A 17,493-nucleotide genomic window follows, 5' to 3' on the forward strand; every position below is an offset into this window, starting at 1 on the left:
AAATCAAAAGCACTGGGGTCAAAATCACAGTACTTCTGACTCACTGATACTGTACAGAATTAGTAAAAAGAGAAAGTAAGTCTTAAGCTAAGTTTATGTGAGACCGGAATTACTGAAATGGACTCTCCACCTTCTCCAGAAACGTTCTTTTGCACACAGCTTTGACTTTTCTGTTGATAACATACTCTGGGGAAATAACCTCCAGGAAGGAAGGAGATTGAGGTTCTGGTCCTTCAGAGAGAGGAAGTTGAGGAAGTTGGTCACAGGGATCCACAGTCAAGAAGAACAAAGTGATGAACTCTGCCTTCCCCCTTATATACAGTGTAGGATCCCAGCCTAGGGAGTGATGCCACCTGGAGTGGGAGGGTCTTCTCATTTCAGTTAGCCAGACAGTCCGCCATGGGCATGGCCTGGTGGGGTCCATCTCCCATATGGTTCTAGATCATCAAGCTGACAGCTGACACAAGCCACCATAGAGGCTATGCAGGTATCTAGCAAGTCAGATGTATCAGGCATCAGGGGAATATTGAAGGTGCATGCTGAGCCATGTTTTCTGCGTATGTACCTAGTGATTTACTTGGGATACTCGCACATTGGCAGAACTTACCTGATTTTATGCAAAATCTCATAGTCAGTCACTGGTAATCCAAAAAGTTGTTCCCCAGATGAGTATGTAACAAATTTCCTCCATAGATCATCAAAATTGGCCTATTACAAAGATTTTAAAGTTTTACTGGCATAGAATTAATTGAAATCCCATTAAAGTATCATTTATTATAATTGAGAGAAAGGGTAATACGTGTGAAGGGTTTTGTGGGGCAAATTTATTCTGACCCAAGTCACCAGAGGAAGGCAGAGCGCTTGGGATAGCAGCTTCCAAGCTTTCTGCACACATCTATTTTATATTAAATTCATTCTTTAATGAACTAAGTGGTCTCCAGAAATGCTATATTTCAAGTCCCTGTCTGCTCATTTGAAAGTAATAAAATGATATTTTTAAAAATCTGTAATTCAGGCTTTTTCACTACTTTAAACTAGCAACCTCTCTCTCCCACTGGACTCAAAAATGAGGAAAGCATTGCATAGCTCAATAGAGCCAGCCTGTTTTCTCTATATGCAATACGGCCTATAAAGCAAAAAATTTGATTGTAACACCAAGGAACTGACACACATCTTTTCCTTCCTTAAATTTATTTTATTTTTAACTATGTGTCTGTGTGTGTGTGTGTGCGCGTGTGCACGCGCATGTGTGTGTGATGCCTGTGGAAGCTAGATGACGGTGTCAGATTCCCCCAGAGCTGGTGTTGCAGGTGGTCGTGAGTCACCAGGAGGGTGCTAGGAACCAAACTCAGGCCCTCTGTAAGAGCAGTTAAAAAAAAAATACTAACTTCTGAGTCATCTCTCAAGCACCCTCATTTTTTTTTAATTTTTAATTAAAAATTGAATAGCATATATGTGATTGCTAAAATATGAACCACGATCAAAGCATGGATACAACAGTAGTGACTCACCTAGTACAATCTAAGCACGCCACAGAAGTCCGTTCTCCACAGAGTGAGCATCTCCCTAAATGCCCCCCCCCCCACCTCTCACTGTTGAGTCTGAAAATGGGGGCGGGGAGGGGGATTTCCTCTTTCTATGAGTATTTCACCTCTCTTTTTTTTTTTGACAAAGTCCATAATTTTCATTATGATTTGTTAGTCAAGACCTGTCTGTACATAAACGGTAAATTCCCCTTCCTCTGCCTAACTCTAATTATTCCTCCACAATGCATTTGAGATGCCTCTCCTTCTGGGGAGCCTTCTCTGCTTGCCCCAGTAGTTCCCATCTGGACTGGGAAAGCCCATAGACCTGCGACCGACTTCCAGGTTTCCGGAACTAGATCGCGGCACTTGCAGGGTGACCTCAGACCCCTGTCCTCTAGTCTGCTATGTTCTTGTCAGACTTCAGCAGCTCAGCAAAAACAACCACTTCTAAGTGAATCTTGGATTTATTTATTTATTTTCATCTTATATGTATGAGTGTTTGTCTGCATGTCCATATGTCCACTGTATGTGTGCAGTGCCTAACGTGACCAGAAGAGGCCGTTGGAACCCTGAAACTGAAATTACAGATGGTTTTGAGTCACTGTATGAGTGCTAGGAACTAAACCCAGGCCCCTGCAAGAGCAGCAAATGCTCTTAACCACTGAGCCGTCTCTCCCGCCATCTCTCCTGCCATCATCCCCCTTCAATGACTGAGAGTGGAGGAGGGACAGGAAACATAAAAATGTTTTATAGGAATATACTGTAGGAGCTAGGGTTTGTAAAAGTGGGGAACATAAGCAGAGAACAGACTTCCTCAGGGCTCGTAGGAGGCAAATCCATTGAGTACTCCATGAATCTAGAAAACATTCATCCAAATGGATGTGTTATTTTTCTCAGGATGTTCTCAGCAACTGGAGGACATAGAAAGATGATGGATGGTTGATGTGACCCAAAGGAATATTATGCAGTCTGGACCACGGGAGTTTTCAAGTACGCAGATTAAAGGAAGACTGGTGCTGAGAATAAAAGCTAGGCAGGAACGTGACTACCCAATATTTAAACTCTTAAGCTGATAAAATGTATTGTACTATCCGTCTTCCTCACTTCACATATCAAAAGAGCTGCTAGGAAATAGGACAAAGTATGCAGTTCACAGTCAAGACATCAACCTGTAACATACTGAGATGCTGTGTACAGCCTGGAGGGAGGGATAGATAGAGTACAAAGCTGGGTATAGTAACCAAAACCAGTAATCCCAGCACTGGGGAGATAGGGGCCTGGCTTGGTGGACAGCCTAGTCTTCTTGGTGAATTCCAAGCCACTATCTTAAAAAGGAAAGAAAAGAAAAGAAAAGAAAAGAGAAGAGAAGAGAAGAGAAGAGAAGAGAAGAGAAGAGAAGAGAAGAGAAGAGAAGGGAGGGAGGGAGGGAGGGAGGGAGGGGAGGGGAGGGGAGGGGAGGGGAGGGGAGGGAAAGAAAAAAAGGGAAAAAAAGGTCATTGATGCCAGGGAATGACACTAAGATTGTCCTCGGGCCTCCAAATATGCATGCACATGTGCCCGCACACACGGGTGCATACATGTATATGCATACATGTACAGGTGCATGTGTGTGCGCATGCGCACACACACACACACACACAATTAGACTGCAACTAAAATTTGCATGTCTAATTTTTCACATTAATTTTTCTATTATAGAATAAAACATAAAATTTCTTCAAAATCACATATAAAAATACTGCCCTGTCAATGTGACAGAAGAAGCTGTTTTTACCTGGAATATCTGCAGCCTGTTGCTAGCTTCTTGGGGTGGAATATTTGGCACCATGGGTCCTTCCTGTAAGAAATAATATCATCTCTATTCTTACTTCTGGTCAATATATGTGTCAGCTTACTGGTTCTACCTAGAAGGCACTTTACTTTTTTTTTTTTTAGAGAGATTTAAATTGTTTCTAAGTATGTGTGTGTGTGTGTGTGTGTGTGTGTGTGTGTGTATGTATCTCTGTGTAAAGGGAGAATATGTACATATCAGTGCAGGTACCCTCAGAGGCCAGAAGAGGGCACCAGATCCCCTGTAGCAGGAGTATGGGCATTGTGAGCTCCCCAGCATGGCTGCTTGTACCCAGACTCCACTCCTCATGTCTGAGCAGCAAGCACTCCTTACAACGTGGGTGCTGGGCTCTAACTCCATCCTCTGCAAGAGCAGCAAGCATAACTGCTGAGCCATCTCCCAGCCCTCTGTCAGAAAGTCTGGGAAAATTCTTTCCCTAGGAGCAGACAACCTGGCCCTCCACTCCTTCCACACCCTTCTAGATCGCTGCTTATTTCAACAGTGGACTCTGCTTTCTTTCTCTGTAACACATGCTCAGAGGAATAGCCATTCCCTCTAGGGGTAGTGGTAAATATTGGGTCATTAACCTGCAGTCTGCCTGCTTCTGAGATGCATTCCTTTTAATTCCACAGAAACCCACACCGCAGACACTATAACATGCAGTGCCCCACATTTAATTTACCATCTCGTAGGCTTCTGTGAAGTTGTTAACGTCCTCACGGAAAACTTCCACCGACTCAAGCAGGTTGCTTTTAAACTTGGGTTGCACTTGAACAAGTTCATCTTGCACAGAAACCTATAATCAAAAAAAAAAAAATAGTCGGCATGAGGGTTTGAGTGATGTATTAAAAATAAAAACTGTAATTCCTCTCCAGCAAGTCCATGCACCATGGACGGTGTGGATAAAGACATTTCTGCTCACTTGTTGAGACATCCACGAGCAACCCAGACTCACTTGCAGGACACCCAGCGCTCTCTGCTTTGTGGCTTAAGAGGACTGCTACACCACAGACAAAAATTAACCCAAAATGCATCCACGACCTAATTGTAAAGACTAAAATTATAAAACTAAGAACACATAGATGTGATTCTATGTAATTGGATTGTCCAGTGTTTTCTGTGTATGATATGAAAACATGAACAACAAAAGAAAAAAACAGAATTGATTAGGCTTTAATTAAAATTTAAAAAAAAAAAAACAACACTTCAAAAGATGTCACCAAGAAGGTGAAGTGATTGGAGCTGGGGATACAACTCAGCGATAGCACTCCACTGAGCATAGGTGAAGACCTGAGTGTGGTCACTCAGGCACAGGCATCACCAATCAATCAACCAATCAATAAAATAAAAAAAAGACTATCCACAAAAGAAGGAAGAAAATAGTTGCAAGTCACATATGAGATAAGGAACCCAGAATAAATTAAAAACTCATAAAACCTAACAATAAGAAAATTCAATTTTAAAAAAACAAGCATCAGCTTTATGTATACGTATCTCTGGTGATATACAAATGGCCAATAAAACAGTCACGGGAATGGATGCTTAATATCATTAGCAATTGAAAAAAAAATGAAGTGCCTGGGGTGCTCTGGATGAACCCTGAAAGACTCCTCACAGAGGCCCACAGAGCCCTTGATTCCCTCTGCATTAAATATTCAGACAAGATAAATCCACGGGTGTGGAAAGTGCTCCAGGGCCGGGGTGAGGCAGAGAGCGAGAATGCCTGCTAACAGGCACAGGGTTTCTTTGGGGGATAATGAATATGTTCTAGAAAGAGGTCGTGGAGTTTTTATACAATTTTGTGTCTATACTAAAAAATTAAAAAAAAAACCTGCTGAATTGCCTATTTCAAAATGGCCAGTCTTCTAGCAAGCAGGCTATATATCAATAAAATTATTATAAGTGATAGTTTTTAAAAGTCCAAACTGCATTTTCCTGGAAGCCACGACTTAATAGAGAGACAGAATTAAGGGTGAGCTTACAGCTTTGCTCTGCAGTTTGTTGAATGAGTATCTCAAGGTATCAACGCCCTCGGACTCTTCTTTGGTGACTTCAACTTCAAATCTGTTTAAAATGCCATAGGCTTCCTGCAAGGCAGAGGCAGAGTTCAGAAACATCTCAGAGGAAGAACGTGCCAGAAGCTTTGGCTACATTCTGAAAACGCTGCATCTTCACAGAGGATAGGGACTTCCACTAGCATGGTTTCCAAAATCAACCTTCGGGTCTCACCAGCATCCACAGTGCTGACTGACTCGGAATCAAAGGCTCGGAAACACTCACTTCACTATTGCCTAGGTCATTCCGGTGGAGATGGAGGCAGACCACAGTGAGAACCTCGATCTCAGACAATATCCTCAGAGCTGTTTCCTGCCGTTCTCCTCTTTTGTCTTTGGGCAATGCCTGTGGGACACTGTCCCACACACATAGACGGGGGGGGGGGGGGGGGGTTAACTCTATAAGGAGTATGATGACTCAGGAGAGCGGAGACTGGGTCATGGGATGGATTAGCAGTTGGATTTACCAAAGAATGCTGGCTGAAGTAGCTAAGTGTATGACAGTTTATTAAGTAGTGAGGGATAGGTGGCCACCAGCACCCCAAATTCCCAAATACTAAGATCTTTAAGGTAGCAAAAACGTGAACCATTAGTTACCAAAGAGAGCTCAGGAAGCACACAGCAGCCAGCATTGGGTACTCGGGCGGTGTGAGTGAGACATGGCCGCCCTGGGCTCAGGTATTAAAATACCTGGTCCCCAGCTGGTGTCACTCTTTAGGGAAGTTTAGAACACAGAGTCTTGCTGGAGGAAGCATGTCCCTTGGGGAGGGATCTGGGAGCGTAAAGCTTTCTCCCTCCTTTCAGTCTGCTCTCCCTGCTTTGTGCTTGTGTTTGAAGAGGGGAGTTCTCAGCTGGCGGCTCCTGCCACCATGCCTGCTGCTCGCTGCCATGCTTCCCCCACCCTGATGGATTCTCAGAGCCGTAACTAAGACGGGCACCACAAGGAGGCAGTGCGAGGACCAATTCCCCCCACACTGTAAGCTCCATGGGAGCATGCTGTCTGAGGGGAACACAACAAGTGGGAAACTAGAGTGGTTCCCTTCATCACTGAAAGCCAAAACGACTATATGTTCTAAACACCGTTAGCTATAAAATACGCGTGACAGCTGAAACCGTGACATCCCCAACAAGCTCCAGGACCAAGGTAATAAATGGATACGCCTGGAAGCCATTGAGCTTGTCTTACACCACGGAGAATTTACAGTCTGGTAATTCACCATTGCTTGTAATGGGAAACGAATATAATGCTTTTCCTGACATTCTCTTTTGTTCATCTAAGCTCCGGCAGGTGAGTACTGAGTCTACACGGGCTCTTACTGTTCTCCCGCCTATGGCATGTGTGTGCGTATAAGCAAGACCAACAACTGGACCTATGAAGCTAAAGCTATTTGGATAACTCACCTAACAAAGCAGAATTAATATGAGAGGGTGAGGTCAATACCTTCCCATAACATGTTGGTGTCGCTATCAAACACTGAACATTGTCTAACCCAATAAGCCATGTTAATATTCCTCTGTAAGTGGTTGGTGTTAAAGTCCTTATAATTTCCCCAAAGATATCAATACCAGAAAAGATTATCCCATCTACCAGATGAAGAAATGTATTACAGAATCACTCTTTTAAAGCTTGCTTCTATTTTTAAAAGGCACTTCAAGAAAGCAAGATGCAACCATTTCTTACTTCAATGGGCCCCAAAGTCATGTCCATTTGAATTTCATTGTCCCGAATGCAAGACAGAGCTTCCATGGCGAATCTGACATCGTCCAAGTCGCGGATGGGCCTGGACAACTTTTTCAAGTACTCGTTGATAAATGTTATCATGTCTGACATTTTCTTTTTATATTCTTCGTTCAGATAGCGACAGAGCAGCATCTTCCAGGCCTTGGCCTCGATTGACAAGGCTAACTTCATTGGCTCTGGTGAGGACAAGAAAGATGAAAACAGAACTCTGAAACAGTTTGCTGTGTGTGCTGTGGATTTCCGCACCTCAGTCGCCCTGCCCACTTCAGTATTCACTGACCACGGGTGGATACTGGTCACCTGAAGCGTGCCTAGCCTGCTAGCGTGTTGGAAAGTTACTAGATTTCAAAGAGCACTTCTACGAACCTGGCTGCGGGGAAAAGGACGTGAGTCTGTGCAGGAGTCTCTAAACGATGGTGCTGCTGGTACGCCATGCACTGCTCTGGACACCCTCCACCTACCATCAGGCCCCGCTTATTCCTTCTAGTTCCCTCTAGGGAAGCCCCTTGCAGGGAGTGAAATCTGCTGCTTCTCCCAGCAAACCGTGGCCCTAGCTTGCCTTCTCTTCTACTCCTGTCTCACCCACGTAGCTACAATATTTAGACAACATGACTCTGTCCTGACTGACCATCCCAGCTAATGCAGACCTATAAGAAGCGATCTGAAGAGGCCTTTTGTTGGGATGGGGTAGAGGGGGAGTTCAGAGTCTTCTGAAAGAAGGCAGGAGGAGCAGACAGAAAGTGTATCCTCAGCTTCTTCCACTGTCCCCTGGCTCTAGTCCATTCTGGAGGTCCAGCGCATTGTGGACTTTGTGGTTTACATTTTTTGTTTTAGTTTTTCAAAGATTTCTTATTTTTAAATTATGCATGTGTGTATGGGGGCAGAGGGCATGTGCACATGAGAGTCGTTCCCACAAAGATCCGAAGAGAGCATTGGATCCTATGGATTTGGAGCTACAGACAGTGGTGAGCCACGTGACATGGGTCCTTGGGAACCAAACTTGGGTCCCCAGCAAGACTAATGTATCCTCTGAACCAGTGAGCCATCTCTCCAACCCCACAGCTTTATAGTTTAGCATAAATTGGGTGTGGTGGCTTATGTCTGTCGTCCCAACACTCAGGAGATAGAGGCAGGAAGATCAGGAGTTCAGGGTCATCGCCAGCTATACATTCAGTTTGGGGCTAACCTGAACTAAATAAGGCTCTGTCTTAGAAAAAAACAAAACAAAAGAAAAGGGGGGGCAAAAGAATATGAATGGCCTAGAACTACTTGGCATTTACTATACCAAAGCTGCTTGCTGAGTCAAACACCATTTCGTTGGTCATAGCCTGATGTCCCTTCCATTCCAAGCAAAATATCTTTGCCTTGTAAAAATAGGATACTACTTTGTATAACTCTTAGACTCCAGTCTGGCCACACCCCCTCTAGCAGCCCTACCCCCTTACAGATGCCACCAAGACATCATTTGTGAGTCCCTAGCTGCCAGATTTCCAGGTACCCAGGTTTCTCACCTACAGAGGTGAGTTTGTGTCAAAGCAGCTACCGACGGCCATGTGTCCTGTTCCCCATCCTTTCCCTACCTCCTGCCTTGGAATCAGAGAGTCTGGCTGGGGCCTGTGCTATGAAACCTCCCCCATCCTCAGAGAGCTAAAGATAGAGGACCATGGGCCCTGATTCCCTCCTCCAAGGCCCCACCATGCTGTGGTCTGTCTGTCCGGGGCGTTAATAACTCCTTACTCCCAACAATCCGTCTCAGTGTCCCCTTGAACCCGCACCCATGACCTGCCGGTAACATTATTGACATTACCCGTGTGCAGCTCAAGGGCTCCCACCACGATAATGGGCTTCAGCTCGTCAATCTCCTGCTCGAACGTGGCGTAGTGGAGAATTTCCGATCTGATTTCAGTCAGGGACGGGTTGTTGGCTAAAAACTCCTGTCGGGTAAGGCAACAGCGACAACTTCCTTTGGTCCTTGGGGGTCTAACACACGCACCTTTACCAGTTAAGATGGAGAACTCACTTTCTCAATAGCGGGATTCCCTACAGGGAGATGGAACCCCAAGGCTCTCTGCAAGGAAGCAATGTTCATCTGAGCCAGCGGAACTGGTTCAGTGGATTCACACCCAAAGGCACACCTGAGCACAGCAGGGAGCATTATACACCCTTCCTTAGTTCCATTATAGCTCAGCTCTCTGCTCCCTGACATAGCAACATACATCCTGACTGGGTGGTCCAAGTCACAGGGCAATCCAGTCATGTGTGTGCACATGGATACTGACTATGCCGTATTGCCTTCCCCTTGTCCTGGGAGGGTCCTAACAGCAGCCGACACACTTGCACACTTGTCCATGCTGTGAGCCAATGGCTATCCTGGTAGGATACAAGTCTGCCTGAAGGAGTGGCACAGGACACTGGGACTGGCTAGTCTGGGTTCAGTAGCCTCGTTGTGTCTCTACTGCGCATGGCTATCTCTGTGTGCAAGTTGGGCCAGGCTGTGACACATCCTCACAGCTGGGCTTGTGGACTGCAGGCCTTCCCTCACAGAAGAGGACAGGAAGGGTCTCAGGACCCTCCCCAAGTATCCAGCTACTCTTCCCACCCAACCAGATGCAAGTCTGCCTAAACTGCCCATGATGTTGAGGGTCTCTTGGATCATAGAGAACATGTTGGAAAGGCCTAAAGAAAGGGGGCTTCATGTGCATAGCCCATGAGGAGGGGATCACCCGTGCTGGTACAGCCTCTCACAGTGCAGCTATTGTAGGGTCTCTCATGATCCATCAGGACATAAACTCATTTGTTCCCCCAAAGGGAACTCTGGAGTGAAATGCACTATGTCATTGGGACTTTATGAGGGAGTAGGTATATGCCACCTAGTCCTGCCAGAGCCTCCTGCTGTCAACTGCCTCAGGGCATCACTGAGACAAGAGCTAGATGCTTGGCACTTCTGGGTTCTTACCCTGCATTCAGAGTCCTCTCATTATCCCCAATAGCTTCATTTCACCCCTACCCCATCTACACACACATACACATACACATACATACACACACATACACACACACACACACACACGCACGCACACACACACACACACACACCGAAACACACCTTGACTTTCACATCCCGGTCCTCGGTCCACAGTGTCTTGTACTTCTGAAAGTCCTGCAGGGCCTCATTGGCCGCCTTCCGGAGAGAATTCACGGAGGAAGACAGGAGAAGGACCAGCTTGGAGATGTCTTTGTGCTCTGCCACCCCAGGGTAAAAGTTCTTCAGTTTCCTAGCAGGGATGGTTTCTTCGAATGAAACTGAAAGCAGATGTTTCAATGTAGATAGTATCTATGTTTAGCTCGAAGTACTATCAACTGTAATATGGACGGGGTCTTCTTTAAAAAAAACAGTGGGGGGGGTTGGTTACATATATAATTTATTTACTTGGAAGTCAAGATGACAACATCAAAGGTCAGTTCTCTCTTTCCACCAAGTAGTTCCCAAGAATAAAGATCAGGCTGTCGAACATGGTGGCAAGCACTTTTACCCACTGAGCCATCTCACCAGCCCCTGGTGTGTGTGTGTGTATGATCAATCATATATATATATATATATATATATATATATATATATATATATATATATGTGTGTGTGTGTGTGTGTGTGTGTGTGTGTGTGTGTGTGTGTGTGTATATATATAAAATCATAATTTTATATATATATACACACACACACACATATATGCACACACATATATGTGGGGACTGGAGATAGCTCAGTGATTAAGAGCAATTGCTGATCTTGCAAGGGTCCCAAGTTCAGTTCTCAGCATCCACACCAGGCGGTGACCACCTGTAGCTCCAGCTTCAAGGCATCTGGTGCCCTCTTGTGGCCTCTGTGAGCATCTGCACTCACGGGCACACACATGTTGGGTTACCGGGGTATTTCGGTTTCCTTACTCTCTTCCTTCTTCAGCCCTTTCCCTGTGCTTGGGTGGTTTTGGTCGGTGCGAGAGGTGGTATTGGGAGTGGACTTGATTCGTCTGACCTGCTGCTGGCCCCAGTGTGCCACTCCTCGGCTGACCTCCAGGGTAAACTGGATCATGCGGTTGATGGCTTGCTGAATGTCATCCAGGCTAGGAACCATCACCTGCAGGGAGCAGCAGCCTATGTGCAATCCTACCAGCACGGACAGCCCTCCCCAACCCACCCCTGAGTCTGGTCATCCAACTCCCCATGTGCAGTCAGAGCCTATGGCAGGCTGCTTTTAGCTAAGGGTTGTGCCAGGAGGTGTTGCCGACAGCTGGCACCCTGGAGATTTCCCAATTTTACCCTCCGTCGCTGGCCAAAAGGTCAAGGAATCCACAACGGTGGACTGCAATCACAGAACAAGTTAGAGCACTGTGACTCCTTTTGAGTCTCTGAAATGTGTCGCAGCAACTACAAAGCTCTCCTCTAGGAGGTCACGCTGCGGGGTGTGGTGTCAGGAGGTCACAGGCTGTTCCTGATGGCACTCAGACTACCCTGTGTGGCTTGGAGTCCCAGGCAGCAGGCAGCAGCTGAGCTGCCACTGGGAACTGCAGGAGCTCAGTATGCAGGTTCCTCTCACTCCACACTACAATACTCAACGAGGTGCCTCATGATGCTGGGTTTGGGACAGGGATTGTGGCGGCTATGGTGTTTATTTTAATGTCTAAAAAAAACAGTAGGGTGATTCCTGTTTGCTAATCAATGGCAGACTAGACCTTCATGCCTATACCAGTTTGGAACACACCATGAGTCATTTAGAAGTAGGGTGTATGTGTGCACGTGTGGGTTGCTAGGGATCAAACCCAGTGCCCCTCTATACACGAAGCAAATGTTCTACCCCTGAGCTACACCTCAGCTCAAAGGTTTTAATAATAGATATACGTGGTGACATTTTTCTTTTTTTATTTTTATTCAAGACTGGTTACAGGCTCAGGGATTAAGAAAGTGTACCTCTTTCATAGGGCCCAAGCTCAGTTCCCAGAACCCATGCTAGGTGGCTCACAACCACCATCAGGGCCAGCTTCAGAGAATGTGACACCCTCTTCTGGCCCCCATGGGCTGCACTCATGTGTATACATACACACACACAAATAAAATAAAAGTTAAAAATAAACTTTTAAAGTAGATTAAAATAAAAACACACAGAACTAAGGTCTTACTCTAAGTGTCCAGTTCTCAGACAGAATTATTTTTCAGTTTTATTTATTTACTTACTTTTGCAATGTTGGGGACCCAAAGCCTCACACTCTAAACACTCACCTACTACTGTGTTTTTAAAATACATTACCAAAATATCACCAAAAATATGACTTACCACATTAGGAATTGCAAGATGCACTTCGGTTTTTATAAAGGAAATGATATCCTCTGACCGTTTCCGCCCGTGGCTAAAATGAACAGACAGTGAATGTTAGCCTGGATTTCTGTTTCTAACATTCTATGTTTCCATCCTAAAAATAAAAACCATCTTTAATCCTGGAGCAAACGCCACTACCCACTCCCAGATCTAAGTTCAGGGAACATCAAGAAGATGGGGCAGAATAAATGTAAGGGCTGGGGGGTGGGGAATGCTGGGAAGTGCTTTGTCCTCTACATGAGTTGACTATGGCACATTAACTCTCCACACCTGTGGCTGCCTGCACCAGACCTGCGTAAGATCAAGCCATCCACAGCAGTCAGCATCCCATAGTTAGCACTGACAAGACTCACGGGCTATGCCGGGCGGTGGTGGTGCACATGCCTTTAATCCCAGCACTCGGGAGGCAGAGGCAGGCGGATCTCTGTGAGTTCGAGGCCAGCCTGATCTACAGAGTAAGTTCCAGGACAGTCAGAGGTACACAGAGAAACCCTGTCTTGAAAAACAAAACAAAACGACTCACAGGATATCTGACAAACGAAAGAGAACATGAAGACAGGAAGGGGGAGTGTTGGAAGTTCCTGGGGAGGGTAGGAAGAGGGCAGTAAATATGATCAATGTACATTGTTTACATGTATGAAATTGTGATGAAATCAATAAAAGGGTACTGTACTTTTAAAATACCAAATTATACCAAAAGAATGCTATTTATCATAGACCCGCAAACTGCACAGAACTAAAACAAAGCTTCAATTTGATATTCTCAGAAGTAGAATATTAATCACCCATACATCTCCTAGGGTTTGAGTGTTGCTTCCTCTCAGTAATGACTAATCACACAATGTTACTAAATGGCATTCTTCTGAGAGACTAGGACAGGCTGACTCCCAGGTAGGGAGAGGGGCCAAGACTAGACAATAAAGGTGGCGAATTTCCAAGATGGCCGGAGTTTTCCTCACCCTCCTGACTTGAGACAAAAGCCTGGCAGCTTGGAACAAAGGCCTTGTAGGCTTTTGTCTCCCACCAGCAGGCCAGTTGCTGATGAACTGGCCCGACAAGGCCCAGGCTGGATTGGGTCTTCAAACTGACTAGCCCTCAAGCAAAGGAGGAAAAGCCTTCAAAGGCTTTAAAACCCCTACCCCTTGGGAGAAGACTGGGTCTGTCACTTTCCGAGTCCCCTCTGCTTTACGAAGGTCATTTTCTCAGCGTCTGCTCTGTGTCTATGTCTCCTCACCCTCAATAACCCTCGCTTCAACTGTTGAATCTGTCTGCTGCTGCTTTTAACAATGGAGGCTAACACCAACAAAAGCCATACTTTATGTTCTGTTACTTATTTATGATTTCTTTTTATATTTCTGGGGTTAAAAATGAGGCCTTTGTGTATGCTAGGAAAATACTCTACTATAGAGCTTCATTTTCTTTTTACTTTGAGGCAGGGTTTCACTAAGTTGCCCAGGGCTGCCCTTGAAGCTATGAGTCTCATGCCTTAACTTCCTAAGTACCTGGGATTTTGAGCTTGTGCCACCAGACCCAGGCTCACGCACTTTTTAATAGATACTCCTACATGATGAGACATGGGGGAAACAGATTGCGATGGTCCATTTTCAGTATGAGGCGTGCTAAAGTTCTTCCCAGCTGCAGGGAAGCCCAAGGCTCTAGGCCCCTCGTCCAGCTCTACTGCAGGTATTCTGTAATAGAGCCCACCCTCAGAAAAGGGGCAGTCCCGAGCCAAAAGCTGTTCATAAGCTAAAGTTCAATGTCCTGAACAAAAGGATGCTGAATTTGGAACAGAGACAAGTCCTGGCCTGTAGGGAGAAAGGACAGGAAACTTTACAATCAGGGGGCTTTAAAAACCACCGTCTTGGGCCAAATCAGCACGCCAGCCCATTTTTGCCTTTGCTGTATGCTTGCGTCCCTTTCTGCAGAACGGTTTATTAACAACTGTTTTGTTTCCACTTGTCTCTTGAATTTGTTATTACCTTGTTTCCCAGTCAAAGCCTTCCAGAAACTGCTTTTTAAACAATGTCACTCGTGGATAGACAGACACACGGGCCCACAGACAGAGTGAGAATTAGTCTGACAAGCGGCCTCAGCCTCAACATCCATTGCTCTTCTAGACAAGATTATTTGAAAAATGCAGACTTCCCGTTCTCTTTCTCCTTCTGAATGCAAGAAATGCTGTCACTGGGACAAAAACACCCGTCTGTTTAGGGGCACCAGAGGGGAGTGGGGACCGAAAGGAAGATAAAGACACAAAGAGAAAGCCCTAAAACACACAGAGAGCTCCTTGTAACCACTCAGTGGCCATTCCTTCAGTGAGGAGCGAACAAGCAAGCACACAAAGAGAGACCCAGTACAACAGGAGGGGCCAGGATACAAAGGGCGCGACCTGAGAGCCAGGAAAAGCTCCCCACATACAAGAGAGCTGTCCAACCAAAAAGCATCAAAGAAGCACATCACCATTCTCCAACCTATTCCAGAAACCAACGCCTCAAGAGGGGAGCCACACAGCCTGCACCCCACCTGCTTCCCTGCCTTCTGCTGGCTGCAGACTCAGGCTGGGAAATGTCTCCCATCCTCAGGGACCTCTCAGAAGAAACACCTGCCCACTGCTCTCTACCCCACAGCCACCCATCCCACAGCCACCCACCCTCCTCCACTCCCCCACCCCTCCACCCTTCTGTCATACAGGTCTTGATTTCTCCTCCAAGCCCCTAACATGCTGTCTTTGGTGCTGGAGCCTGAACTGCTCAGATCACCTTCCATGCTGCTGTCTGTCTGCCCATGGTGTTAATAATAATAATATGTGTGTGTGTGTGTTAATAATAATATATGTATATATACTATCAGTTCTGTTCATTTAGAAAAAGTTACATAGTTTGGATACTTAAGACCCTTTCTCAAAAATAAACCAACAGATAAATAATAAAAGATACTACTGAATTACACTGTTACAGGCAGCTTATCAGACATATTTAGCACATTTTCAACTTGCCTTCCAACAAATATCCTCCGTTTCATTGTATCCAAAGATAAGCGCGTCGCTTTTTGTAGACTGTCCAGTAATTGATGAGAGAAGAAAGCATAGACCTCTTTACATTCCTGTAATAAGAAATCATGTTACATTTAATCCCAGAAATGAACTCCTAATGTCCCCAAAGCAACGGCTCAATATTGAAAGTGACACGTGAGAAAGAATAAGCCATGCAATTTCAGTAACACCGGAGGAATAAATTCAACCCTACATTGTTTGCCTGGGTTTCCTTAGACCAACACACAACACGTATTTGTTAATGCATGAAGAAAGAGCGCTTGCAGAAACAGCCTAGCAAGCCACGTGAGGGCAGACTCAAAAGCAGAATTGCAAAGAAAGAAAGGAAACAGTGTGTTTGAAAAATCCAGGCTTGCTCAATATTCGATAATGCCTACGGAAACTTGAGTGTGAGGTTTCTCAATGTCTGTTGTGGGGGATGGGCAGAGGGGATACACAAGTCTCTCTCCTCTCGATCTACAATCTCTCTGAGTCACTAACACACAAACCCCACAATAAATACCTTTTTAAATTCATCTTCTTTGTCATTGGTGTCAACTTCCTTTGCCTCAGGCTCATAGTCAAGGCTGTCGCCCTCTTCGGTCTCACTTCCAAAAACAACATGCTTCCTTTGCTCTAGACATAGAAGACAAAAAAAAAAAAAGTAACACTTGAATGTCTAGGGTTGCACTTATTCTATGTGATCAAGCCTTAATCCTTATGTGCGCAGTACCTACGGATCCCAGGAGGGGGTGCTGAAACCCTGGAACTGGATTAACAAACCATTGTGAACTGCAGTGTGGGTCCTGGGAACAGGACCTGGGTCCTCTGTAAGAGCAGTCAGTGCTCTTAACTGCCCAAGAAGCTCCTTTTTAAAATAAATTTCATTAAAAAAAATTTTCTCTGAAAAAATGTTATTGAAGGTTTCTTTTATATTCCTTATACTAAGAATTCAATTTAAAATAGCCATCTCAAAAGATGCATTATTCAACTAAAAATATATTCCATCAATATACTCCATCTTTGTATTTAGAATTCAGAGGGGAAAAAACAACAACAACAAAACAAAACGGTGGGGAGGACCTGAATCTGGTTTATGCATCCACATAAAAGGCTGAGAATGGTGATATGCTCGCAAGCCTGACACTGAAGAGACACAGAAAGGGGGATACCTGGGGCTTACTGGCCAGCTGACCTGGCCATATTGATGAATTCTGGGCCACTGAGAGATGATACCAAAAATAAAAATTAAAATTAAAAAAAAAAAAATTTAAAAACTTTTTAAATCCCAGGTGTGGGCCGGTGAGGTGGCTCAGTGGGCACAGGTGCTCGTTGGCAGCCTGATGACCCGAGTTCTATTCCTGGAGTCCACCCCGCAGGAACAGAAAACAGACTGTCCCACGTTTCCCTCTGTCCCCACACAACATGGGCGCGCGCGCGCGCACACACACACACACACACACACACACACACACGCGTAAGGAAGAACGTAAGACAGTTAGCTGCACATCCCATCTACCTAAATCACTCGTTGACACCTGAGTATTCTAACGGAATGAGCTCCCGTTTTGGTGCTTTGGACACTTCCGACGTGAACTAGCTAAGTGGAAAGCTAAGGGGAAACCAGCCACGCTGTGTAAGCGCTCCGTAGATCAGGGCTTCTGGGCTAACATGTTGACACTCTTGGCCCACAATCCTTTGCTACTAGGGCCATTCTGGAAGATGTTTTCCAGAATCTCAGCCTAGAAACCAGTAGCATCCACCGGCACTGTGTATCGGTCAAAAGATGTGTCCAGGCTTTGCTCTCGGGCGGCCTCACCCCTTATAGAGAACACCAGGGAACTCATTACAAAGACAAACTCATGGTCCCGGTGCATCCAATCAGTGGTTCAGTCTCTGTCTGGAGGTTCTTCCCTCCGTCCCTCCTTTCCCATAATAC

At 45.4% G+C, this 17,493-nt stretch overlaps 1 protein-coding gene across 1 annotated transcript in view; it reads right to left on the reverse strand.

Annotated features, from left to right (window-relative positions):
• Positions 1-17,493, reverse strand: part of Dnah8 (dynein axonemal heavy chain 8) — a 220,937-nt gene that overhangs the window by 153,881 nt on the left and 49,563 nt on the right. The window contains exons 22-32 of the mRNA XM_087898351.1: positions 16,078-16,190; positions 15,519-15,625; positions 12,482-12,554; positions 11,098-11,287; positions 10,259-10,455; positions 8,960-9,086; positions 7,093-7,328; positions 5,340-5,444; positions 4,040-4,153; positions 3,301-3,363; positions 608-708 (exon numbers count right to left, since the gene is read on the reverse strand). Of these exons, the coding sequence (XP_087754477.1) occupies positions 608-708; positions 3,301-3,363; positions 4,040-4,153; positions 5,340-5,444; positions 7,093-7,328; positions 8,960-9,086; positions 10,259-10,455; positions 11,098-11,287; positions 12,482-12,554; positions 15,519-15,625; positions 16,078-16,190 (1,426 nt within the window). The remainder of the gene's footprint in view (positions 1-607; positions 709-3,300; positions 3,364-4,039; positions 4,154-5,339; positions 5,445-7,092; positions 7,329-8,959; positions 9,087-10,258; positions 10,456-11,097; positions 11,288-12,481; positions 12,555-15,518; positions 15,626-16,077; positions 16,191-17,493) is intronic.

Source organism: Myodes glareolus, chromosome 18, assembly GCF_982192425.1.
Source record: "Myodes glareolus chromosome 18, mMyoGla1.1, whole genome shotgun sequence".
Lineage (NCBI taxonomy): Eukaryota > Metazoa > Chordata > Mammalia > Rodentia > Cricetidae > Myodes > Myodes glareolus.